Raw genomic sequence first — 12,448 nt, 5'->3', positions numbered from 1 at the left:
CTACAACACACCACACTGACACACACATTACACTTCTTTGTCTGTCACAGCTGGATTACAGATGTTACGTGTCCACCCAGCCTGGTGTCTCCTTCACACACAGACAAACTGAATCCAGATGAAAATAATCCTCCTGTACTTCTTGTTATCTCAGAGAGAACCTCAGTTTAGTTCAATCTCACCTGCAGAGACGAAGACAAGGACAAACAGCAAAGTGCAGCAGAGCAGCGCAGTGCCAGCAGCCATCTCTGTGTCAGTATTTGTGCTGATCCGACTCTTAGTTTGTAATAAAGCTGAAAGTCTGCTTTGAAGAACAGATCTGACTTTCAGCAGCTCACTCTTACCCTGTAGTCTGTGGTCCATTTAAGAACCTTGGAAACCTTGGCTGTTTAGTTGAATCAACAGGTATTATCAGGCTGACGTCAGCATGATGTCATAAACACACGATAAAACATCAGAGTTTTAGTACAGCCTCTTGTTCTCTCCTGTAGTCTGAGTGTAGCCATTATAACAGTGAGACGGCACTGCCACCATGAGGTCAAACTGGAGCATTGCAGGTAATAATTCTCATCCTGAACACTGTTGGAACATCAGACGTCCTCACGCTTTGAACTCATTGTGATTCTAAATATTTCTAGTTTCACTTTGACCCCAACCCTAACCCTGAAATGGGCTGTACAGCTTTTATACTTTGACAATGACAAAATATTATTATCTTCTCCCAAATCCAACGTGGCAGTCTGCTGCGAATCCTCCCCGTCCACATCCGACCTCACCTGGTATCTGCTCCTCCTGGAATCAGAAACACATGGACACAAAAACACATCCTGCCTTGATTATCTAATGTTATCCTTCAGCTTATTCTAAGGCCCAGTTCAGGACGTCATGTTTGGACTTCCTGACCCAGAGACTTATAGAAAACAATTATCAGTGTATGTGTAAAAATCCTCTGCACTCTGCGTGTACCTGCAATATTTCAGATCCAGACAATATCGCTGAATGAATCTGTTAACTCTGAAAACACAGAGTCAACTCATTTATGAGCACATTTGCATTATGTATATATTCATTTAATAAAACAGCTTTATTTAATTTTTTTTAGAAACAATTTATAATTTTGCCTTTCACACCTATTTTCCGTGTGAACAAAAGAACGTTCAGCTGTTATCAGGTTCCTCTCCTGTCTCGGTTGTGGAGTGTATGTAGACGACCCACGAACAGACATAGGCAGAGAGATGGAACTTGAAACCAAAAGCGAGCCTTTATTTGGCTGGTGACAGGAGAACTAAGAAACCTATGAACAACTATGACATACTGTGATAATATGAGGGCACTATGACACACACTATGACTCTGTGACTATGAGGACATGGGGGTGGGAACACAGACGAAGCAACAATGAACAAAGGGAGACAGAAGACTTACATACACATATGAGGTGATGGGGAAGTGGAGGCACCTGGGAAAAAAGCTGACACAAATGGACATAATGACATCACATGGGGAAGAGTAAAACTAAACACATTGGCTGTGTCCAAATCAATGACTGTAGAAAACATGGACGACGCGACAGCGCCTCCTCCCATTGTGCAAAAATGAAGCCAAACAACCTGCCTGCTGCACAGCTGGCTTATGGCACTAAGAGGCACATACCTCCCTCTAGTGGTCACATTAAGTTCAAACATGGAAAAAGTGTTGGCTACCTATAACATAGTCCTGGGATCACTTCCGGGCCATTCACCCCCCCCCCCCCCCCCCCTCACACATTGACCCATGTGACCTCAGTAACTCAGTTGACAGCAGGGTGGGTCATCCACTCTCAGGACCTCCGCCAGCATCACAACCTCACTGGGAGTTAAACACCCGAGACTCTCCATCAGCTTTCAGAACTGAAGAGGTGAAGCGCAGTTTGCTTGTTAACGTGTTGACGCCGTCCAGCCCCACGCACGGGGCAATCCGCTGTAGCTCGTTAACGGAGATTTGCCGTGTTGTGGCGTTAACGTCATTTCAACGAGATTAACGCTGACAGCACTAGTGAGAACACAACGAATATGACTGCACATTGACGCCGACATCATCCTAGTGCAAAGACAAGTGGAAGCAGACAAAAACAACAAGCACGCATGCTACAAACTTTACCCGAGTCATTTAGACAGCCGTTAGCACATGATTCTCCTTATGGGGACCTGATATGTTTAATATGCTGCTGAGAATATAGCCCAGAAGAAGCGTATAGTATAGCTTTTATTTTGGAAAGAGCCATTTCTCTGTAATAAACTCTCTTTTCCAAAGATGAGTGATTTCTTGATCAGATAGATTTATTTTATTCCTTTGTTGTTTCAGCAACATTAAATCTAAAAACTGCACGTTTGAGTTAAAATATATATTTATAATTTTAATAAATGACAAATTAAAAAGGCATGAACATTTTTTTGTATCGAAAAAATATCGAACCGTGACACCAAAGTATCGAACCGAACCGTGAATTTTGTGTATCGTTGCACCCCTAATATATATATATATATTAGGGGTGCAACGATATTCGTATCGATATTGAACCGTTCGATACAGTGCTTTCGGTTCGGTACGCATATGTATCGAACAATACAACATTTGTAATTTATTTTATCAATTTTCCTTCTGACGATGCTGTCTGTGTTGAGCGCTCAGTGAATCTGTGTTCGACTACTCCGCCTAGGCTGCACTGTCGAGCGCAGATCCACTGAGCGCTCAACACAGACAGCATCGTCAGAAGGAAGAGCGCAGGGCAAGCTAGCGAGACAGAAGTTAAGCTCTACTTGCAACAGGCAAATTGAACCTCATTCAGATCTGGCGTTTGGAATTATTTTGGTTTTAATGTGACGTATGACCCTGAAGGTAAGCGAGTCATGGACTAAAGTAAAACAGTATGTTGGATGTGCCATGCAATGCTCAATCATCTCAGCTGACCCTTCTCACCCTGGACACAGTCTGTTTGACCTGCTCCCCTCAGGCAGGAGGCTCCGGTCCATTCGCACCAGAACCTCTCGCCACAAGAACAGTTTCTTCCCCTCTGCTGTTGGACACATGAACAATAACCACATGACTGTCCCCGCCACTAACACATGACCCTACGCTGTGTCACTGCATCATTTCATGTCTGGCACTGATCACCACCTGCACTCATGTATATATCTTTCTACGTAGCACTCATAATTCTTATTCTCATGTATATATCTCATGTATATCTCATGCACATATCTTTCTTTCTACATAGCACTTTAATTCTTATTGTCTGCACTGAAGCACCGCAGCAATTTCCTAATGTTGTAAACCTCAACATCTGGCAATAAACCCATTCTGATTCTGATTCTGAATTACATGGGTGGGAACTAGTGTGTTAGCGCAGTTAGCTCGTTAACGTGTTGGCCGTCTAGCCCCATGCACGGGGCGATCGGCGGTAGCTCGTTAACGGAGATTTGCCGTGTTGTGGCGTTAAGGTCATTTCAACGAGATTAACCTGAAAGCACTAGTGGGAACACAACGAATATGACTGCACATTTACGCCGACATCATCCTAGTGCAAAGACAAGTGGAAGCAGACAAAAAAAAGCAAGCATGCTACTAACTTTAGCCGAGTCATTTAGACAGCTGTTAGCACGTGATTCTCCTTATGCTGCTGAGAATATAGCCCAGAAGAAGCGGATAGTATAGCTTTTATTTTGGAAAGAGCCATTTCTCTGTAATAAACTCTCTTTTCCAAAGATGAGTGATTCCTCAATCAGATACAGGGCTCGCAATATCGCTAGCCCGACGTCCTGGAGCTAGCGATTTTTTTCAGTCGGGCTACCAAAATCTTTCTCTTCCCTGCCCGTCGGGCTATTGTAGGAAAAATATATGTCAATGCTTTTGCATTCTTTCAGAAATGTAGCTGGGTAATTATGTCATTGGCATCGGTGAGCCACTGTCAATATGTGACATATTGAAGTCGCGTTTGAATTTGCGCTTGTTTTTTTGCTTTCACTTTGCAATCGTGCGAACTGTGTATAGAGAGCGACAGCACTGATCTGTGAGTGATGATAATTTGTGCACCAATTCCTCTGACATCGTCTTATTAATCGTTAGCTTACTATGCAAACATGACAAGTGAAATCTCCCGCAGCAAGCTTAAACATGTGAGAGGTTGATCGCGCAGAGAATCGCTGAGCTTATGTGAGTGCGTGTGTAAAAGCAGCAGGATATATATTTTAGTTCTGCTGAGCCAAATAAGACAGGTCAGGGTGAAGAAGTGACAGCCAAAGAAAAGCTTACCACAAAACGGAGAAGTTATGACAAATCAGACTATAAGGCAAAAAGAAAGTGCAGCTTTATGGTTTCATGGACAAAAGAATTTCTGTGGCTGCAATATGACGAGCTAAATAACCAGGGCTGCACATAAGTGGTCCGCAGGTGCGCATTCACTGTCAAAATAAAAAACACGCACAAGGGTTAGGGTTAAATTTAAAAACTGTACTTTTATATATTTATAATTTTAATAAATGACAAATTAAAAATGCATGAACATTTTTTTGTATCGAAAAAATATCGAACCGTGACACCAAAGTATCGAACCGAACCGAACCGTGAATTTTGTGTATCGTTGCACCCCTAAAAAATTATATATATATATATATATATACATATATATATATATATATATATATATATATATATATATATATATATATATATATATATATAATTTTTTTGGGGTGGTTTTCGTTGCATTTTTCAGGATTTATGTTCTAAAACATCTGCAGCTCCATGACACTGAAACAAACCAATTACCATGCAGTACAGCAATTTTACATTTTTTCACATTTAATAATCACTTTTTAGTTTAGAGTCCAGTGCGTATGATTAAAAAAAACTGCTGTTGTTTCAACTGGTCAGTTTCAGTCTTCTGACTCTCCACCTTTGCTTCATGCTCTAATGCAAGTGCAAAATGAACTGTGCAAGATCTTCTTCCTTCCGCCATCAATTTCTCTGGAAATTACAGCAATATTGTCATGTCACAAATTACCATTAAGCATAGTCTCACTACCCGACCCAACACTTTACCTTGGATCTTCTTTTCAGACGTAGTATGTGTGTCTGTGCAAACCTGAGCTTTTTATACCATGACAGAAAGAGGGGTGAATGAGTACTTACTTACTTAAGTACTTACTTAAGTACGGAGGCATAAAGGGGATGATATGATAGTTCTATAAATCTTCTAACATGGTGGAATCAACATGTTGTTTAGTTTATGTTCAAGGGCAGTGTGAGTACCAGTCAAATGTAGTGTGGACGGGGTTGTTGGAGTGCAGTCTGCTCGTGGTCTGATCTGTGGAAAAAGAACAAAGAAAACTGCAATGATCTCCATTCAGTCACTGAAAACATAACAGCATCTGTGTCATCTGCAAACGTCAATGATTTTTCTACCTGCAGACAGAAAAATAAATCACTGAGCCGACACAAAGTATAAATAAATGTAACTCTAGAAACATGGATGAAAACAAGAGAGGACAAAGCAGAAAGAAGAACAGAACACTGAATGTTGTTTAAGGTCAGACTCTGAGGTGAGGTTAAGGTTCTTCTCACCATTTTGGACTAAGTTTAAAGAAGTGACTATTTTACTGTGGACAGGCTCAATTCTCTAACAATATACTACACTCTGCTTTTTAACATGACCACAGAAAGAAAAGGCAAATAAAGGAAACATGTTATAAAGCACACAATCTGATCTATTAACTAAAAAGAGAGAAATTATGTTCATGATAATTGGACTCAAATGCAGGACACATTGGTTTACAGTATTTTTTTTATCAAGTTTAGCCAGAATGTGTAATGGGGAGGGCAAGGAGGTCTCTGAGTTTACAGAGGAGAGGACAGTCCAACAGGCACATGGGTGAAGATCCAAGCAGAGGGGAAGAAGCAAAGGTAAGACCAGAGGTAAGCATGAGGAGCATCAGCAGCAGGTAAATACAAAAAAACAGAGATTCAGAGGCCCGAGCAACTGCACCACTGAAACATTCAGTGAGGAAGTGATTGTCAGTGAATCACACCTGCAGTAATGTCACTGCGGCACATGTGTAAAGCTTAACTCATTTTAAATACTTTATATTGTGTTCAGTTTACAGTAATGCATCATTTTCTGTGAAAGAACCACGGATCTCTAAACAGCTTTCAATTAGCTCAGAAAAAAGGCGGATTTAAAAAGGAAAAATGCCACAGCTCAATTTACCCGTGGCATATTAAAGTGTTTGTGCTACTTTATGTAATTTTTATGTCATTCTTAGTAGGCAAGTTTTAATTATGCCAAATATTACTCTTTTTTTGCGCTTTGGTTATTATTATTTTTTGTAAAGATACAAATATTTGGGGGACCCATGAGACTCCACTCAAAAGCATCTTATTTTTCCTGCCCAGTTTAAAATCATTTGCTTGTCCTAGTGCCAAGTTTATATCCCATTATTTACATTTTTTGGTACTTCTCCCAATATAAAACGCACCTTTGGTTTCATAGACTGATCATCTCTGCAGTTTTATTCCAAGACTGCAGCACCCCTGTTAGCTTGTTGTTTAGTTTGTATTGGCTGTTGTTTGTGATATTTAATCAGTAGGAGTAATAAACTTTGTCTCTTCCTGATGTGTGTCTTTTATCCTGTCGCCATCTGCCCTCGTCTCTTTTCCGTCACCCCCAACCAGTCACAGCAGATGGCTGCCAAAACACCTATTGGATCAGTGCCTGTATAACCTACGATGGTGTAACAGCAGGCACGTGCAGAGGGGGGGGGCTGGAGGGGCTTGAGCACCCGCCCCTTTCCTGATGGGTGCCCAGAGTGCCCTTTTGTTGAGGCAACTTTTAAAATTTTTTTGCGGAGTCTTGTCTGTGCCCCTCAACAATAATATTTAACTATTAATCACAGTTTTGCTAAATAAAAGGATCTGGCTTGCATCAGTCACATGATCACATTTAACCAATGATCGCCCTTGACGGCAGAACGCGCTGGTTACGAGCCGGGAACGAGCTCACAAAGAGCACGCGCATTTTTAGCGGTCCGGAGCTGTAGGAGAAACACAAGTTAACTCAGAGACACAGACTGATGCGACACAACCAGTAAGTAGGTGTACAGCGTACACTGTAGTGTGTAGCACACAGGAGTATCAGCTTATTACGTACACGTTGGTAAGCTGTCTTGTTGCAACTGACGAACTGAAACAAATGAGCGTGCTGTGTGTGCAACAGGGCGACAAACATTACCTGTCCTTTTATTAACTGCACAAGTAGTGCTGGTCATAGCTGCTGGCTACCTGTGTAAGGCTGTCATGGGTCTGTAGCTCTGTCACCGTTTTAGGGAACATATTTAGTTTTAAAGCAAGTTACATAGCTTTTCCTGCCTTTCTGGAGGGATTATATTCCACTAAAAAACGATCTAATATGCATGTCCACATAATTATGCATTATTATAATTATGATATATTAAAAAACACAAGCTGTATGTAACGTTGGACCCAAGAAATATAAGCTGGAGCGAATTTGACGACAGCCGAACTTTTATTTAATACTGTGCGTTTGTACAGGGACACAGACACTCCCGCTCTCTCTCTGCTGTCATGTCCGCCCTCCTCCTCCGACTGTCACTGCCAACATATAAAGAGACACAATCACTGTCAGATCCCAGCACACCTGTTCACCCCGCCCCTGCACCGCCCCGGGAGCTCACTGCGTCACCCCTCCTCTGCAGCTGGCCAGAGACCACACCCACGCCACACTGTATTTTAAAGAACATACATTAAGAAGCAGATTATATTAGATTTATATTTTAAATAAGACAAAATTTGGATTTTACAGCAGTAAAATTATTGTATCTCTACAGTTTAAACATGTAATAAGCTTTGCCCTGCACAGAGTGGATAGTGAAACAAATGGAATCATCATAAATACATTATTTCATATTTATTACTTCCCCCTCCTCTTTGCTTTATTATTGTAGCTCTAGTAATAAATAATAATGTAAGGATTCTGGATCAGCACCGAGATGCCCAAAGTATATACAGTATTCTGAAGGTCTAAAATGTCACTGTGTGTGTGTGCATGTGTTTGTTTTATGTATATGGATTATTTTTAATTATTACTCATGATATGACATTGTCCAGACAGAATTTTATTGGAATTCCACGTGAAAGACCAACACAAAGTGGTGCACACGTGAGAAGTGGAACGAAAATCATACATGATTCCAAACATTTTTTACAAATAAATAACTGCAAAGTGGGGTGTGCATAATTATTCAGCCCCCTGAGTCAATACTTTGTAGAACCACCTTTTGCTGCAATTACCGCTGCCAGTCTTTTAGGGTCTGTCTCTACCAGCTTTGCACATCTACAGACTGAAATCTTTGCCCATTCTTCTTTGCAAAACAGCTCCAGCTCAGTCAGATTAGATGGACAGCGTTTGTGATCAGCAGTTTTCAGATCTTGCCACAGATTCTCAATTGGATTTAGATCTGGACTTTGACTGGGCCATTCTAACACATGGATATGTTTTGTTTTAAACCACTCCATTGTTGCCCTGGCTTTATGTTTAGGGTCGTTGTCCTGCTGGAAGGTGAACCTCCGCCCCAGTTTCAACTCTTTTGCAGACTCCAAGAGGTTTTCTTCCAAGATTGCCCTGTATTTGGCTCCATCCATCTTCCCATCAACTCTGACCAGCTTCCCTGTCCCTGCTGAAGAGAAGCACCCCCAGAGCATGATGCTGCCACCACCATATCTGACAGTGGGGATGGTGTGTTCAGAGTGAGGTGCAGTGTTAGTTTTCCGCCACCCATAGTGTTTTGTATTTTGGCCAAAAAGTTACATTTTGGTCTCATCTGACCAGAGCACCTTCTTCCACATGTTTGCTGTGTCCCCCACATGTTTGCTGTGTCCCCCACATGTTTTCTGTGTCCCCCACATGTTTGCTGTGTCCCCTACATGTTTGCTGTGTCCCCCACATGTTTGCTGTGTCCCCCACATGGCTTGTAGCAAACTGCAAACGGGACTTCTTATGGTTTGCTGTTAACAAGGGCTTTCTTCTTGCCACTCTTCCATAAAGGCCAACTTTGTGCAGTGCACGACTGATAGTTGTCCTATGGACAGATTCCCCCACCTGAGCTGTAGATCTCTGCAGCTCGTCCAGAGTCACCATGGGCCTCTTGGCTGCATTTCTGATCAGCGCTCTCCTTGTTCGGCCTGTGAGTTTAGGTGGACGGCCTTGTCTTGGTAGGTTTACAGTTGTGCCGTACTCCTTCCATTTCTGAATGATGGCTTGAACAGTGCTCCGTGGGATGTTCAAGGCTTGGGAAATCTTTTTGTAGCTTACGCCTGCTTTAAATTTCTCAATAACTTTATCCCTGACCTGTCTGGTGTGTTCTTTGGACTTCATGGTGTTGTTGCTCCCAATATTCTCTTAGACAACCTCTGAGGCCGTCACAGAGCAGCTGTATTTGTACTGACATTAGATTATACACAGGTGCACTCTATTTAGTCATTAGCACTCATCAGGCAACGTCTATGGGCAACTGACTGCACTCAGACCAAAGGGGGCTGAATAATTACGCACACCCCACTTTGCAGTTATTTGTAAAAAATGTTTGGAATCATGTATGATTTTCGTTCCACTTCTCACGTGGTCACCACTTTGTGTTGGTCTTTCACGTGGAATTCCAATAAAATTGATCCATGTTTGTGGCTGTAATGTGACAAAATGTGGAAAAATTCAAGGGGGCCGAATACTTTTGCTGTATTTAGCAACCAAGACTCTTCAGCATGCTCTTGTATTGCTTATAAGATTGTTCACTGCATCTGGAGGAGTGCTTGGAGTGGAAGGGTCAGAGATTAATTCATTCTCTGAAAAGCATTGAACACTAGCTTTCTCACCTAAGTGGTCAGAGAAGAAAGAAACAAAAAAGGACAGCTGTGGTTTTATTGAACTGGAGTGGGAAGGGTGGTCAACCAAGTGTCATGTTACACATGAAGAGTAGAAGTTCATCTTCAAGTTATACCATGTCAGTGACCTTCATGGTTCCTACATTCACATTGGATTTTCTAAAACAACATGTGCTGATTAATTTTATGAACGGCTGATAATCATTGACATTCACTTGTTTATCTCTTTGTAGTCTTGTACCTTGTAAAAGTTGTAAAGATTACGTTATACATTTTGTCGTTTAGAGTATTTTTGCTCTGAGTTATTAGAGGAATTCCATAATCAAAGGCAATTACTTCCTCAGTGCCAAAAACTTCCAGATATGTTCTTTCACAGCTGCTTAAACATCTGTATCTGAGCACACATTTTGATATTTGTCCTCTAAGCTCTGGTCAGTTGGTGGAAACACACATGCTCATGTTTTACTATCAGTTGACAATCATTGATACTCACTTGTTCTTCTCCTTGTACTGCATCTGAAAGTCATAAAGATTACATTAGTCACTGATTCACTAGAATAAGGTTGAATCTAATGCTACAGTGACCTCCCCTCTGTACTGTGTAATATAAAAGTCAGTCAGGTTTGCAGATGACACACAGATACTGTTGAGTTTTCACTGACAGAATGGAGATCACGCTGAAGTTCTCGCTGTTGCTTCTGGTCTGCTCTGTTTCCACAAATCAGACAGAGGCAGATAATGAAATTCTTGACCAGCAGATTTCAAACCAACAACCCTGTCCACAGGAAGTCCATGCTGTGCTCAGAGAGCTGACTGCCTCAGTGGCTGAACAGAAAGTGGAAATCAGGACCTTAAAACAAGAGAATAAAGGTAGAGTATGATGTCAGGTAGTGAGAAAAATGACAGCATGAGGAAACCTTCATATGAGCCCCTGTTACAGAGATATCAATGTCACTTCATGAATCTATCACTAACGTTTCTCATTAATTTTTTTATTTTTATTATTTATTCATTATTTATTCAATAATCTAACCTACTAAAAATGAAAAGATTCAAATGATGCAGATAAATAAAATTCATATTGACTTATTTATGTTCTTTTCTGTCAGACCATGTCGCAAAACTGAAAGACCTGGAAATGCAGAACGTTGAACTTCAGAGACAGAGGTCTGAAATTGACAAACTTAAACAGCAACAAATAATAAATAAATAAATAAACTTTATTTATAAAGCACACTAAAAAAACAAGGGTATACCAAGGTGCTTGACAAAAATAAAATAGGAAAAGGGAGATGGGAGGGAAAAGAGAAAGGACCTGGCACGTATCAATTATAAAAACCATCATAAGATATAAAAGTAGTTCACAAGCATAAAAAATGTACCAGCGCACACAAGTGTTAACTGGGTGGAAAGGCAAGATTAAAGAAATAAGTCTTAAGCCGTGATTTAAACAGTGGCATAGAGTCAGACGCCCGGATAGCGACAGGAAGGTTGTTCCATAAGACCGGGGCAGCTACAGCAAACGCGCGGTCACTGCGAGACTTCAGCCGAGAACGAGGTTGCTCCAGAAGAATTTGGGTAGCAGAGCTAAGTGCTCTGACAGGAGTGTGTAACCTGAGAAGCTCATTGAGGTAGCTCGGCGCAAAGTTATTAATGGTTTTGTAGGTGAAAAGTAATATTTTAAATTGAATACGGTATTTAATTGGAAGCCAGTGCAAGCCAGCAAGAACAGGAGTGATGGAAGAAAACTTCCTGCTACCTGTCAAAAGGCGTGCCGCCGCATTCTGGACAGTCTGCAATCTAACGAGAAGGGTGGAGGAAAGGCCAATGTAAAGAGAGTTGCAGTTCATATCCAGAATCGGATTCTTTTGGTTATTACCCAAAGCTCGTGACCATAGGTGAAGGTGGGGACAAACTGATAGGAAAGAGCTCCTGCCAGCCACACAGCCACCTGCGACAATCACAGACATTTATCTACCGGCTTGACTGGCGGCTGCAAAACATTGCAAGATAATCTTGGTCAGGTATTCTTCCGGTCCACAACTTTACCACGAGTGTTGTTATATCAATTTAATTGTCCCACAAGGGGAAACTTGGGTGTAACAGCAGCAAGAAAACACATATACAAACAAACAGTACACAAGACACAGAACAGAAACATACACAATTCTTACATATTTACATGAAGGACAATGGTTACCAAAAACTGAGTACCATACTGTTGTTAAATTAAATAAAATTAAATACAGATAAGAGGCAACCCTGGTTGTAGTGTGAATCGGTTGATAAAACAGTGCACGATACAGCGCTGATGTAAACATCTGTGTTTGTTGGGAGCAGTTCAGATTGTACAGTCTGACAGCTGCAGGGAGGAAGGACCTGCGGAAACGCTCCTTCATGCATCGAGGATGCAGCAGTCTGTCACTGAAGCAGCTCTGCAGTTCAGCAACATCTACATGCATGGGGCGGGAGATAAACTGCTGCTCCAACATACCACACTGTGAAAAATGACAGATGC

At 41.4% G+C, this 12,448-nt stretch overlaps 1 protein-coding gene across 1 annotated transcript in view; it reads right to left on the bottom strand.

Moving 5' to 3' along the window:
* LOC146578481 (uncharacterized) overlaps window positions 1-304 on the bottom strand; it is a 91,206-nt gene extending 90,902 nt beyond the window's left edge. The window contains exon 1 of the mRNA XM_085267816.1: window positions 183-304. Coding sequence (XP_085123942.1) covers window positions 183-246 — 64 coding nt within the window. The 5' untranslated portion in view covers window positions 247-304. The remainder of the gene's footprint in view (window positions 1-182) is intronic.
* Window positions 305-12,448: the final 12,144 nt, after the last annotated feature.

The sequence above is a fragment of the Mchenga conophoros genome, linkage group LG3 (assembly GCF_057382185.1).
Source record: "Mchenga conophoros isolate Kocher_MC1m ecotype Shallow Benthic linkage group LG3, M_conophoros_male_GT1.1, whole genome shotgun sequence".
Classification (NCBI taxonomy): Eukaryota; Metazoa; Chordata; class Actinopteri; order Cichliformes; family Cichlidae; genus Mchenga; species Mchenga conophoros.
This window is presented reverse-complemented; position numbering and strand designations above follow the sequence as displayed.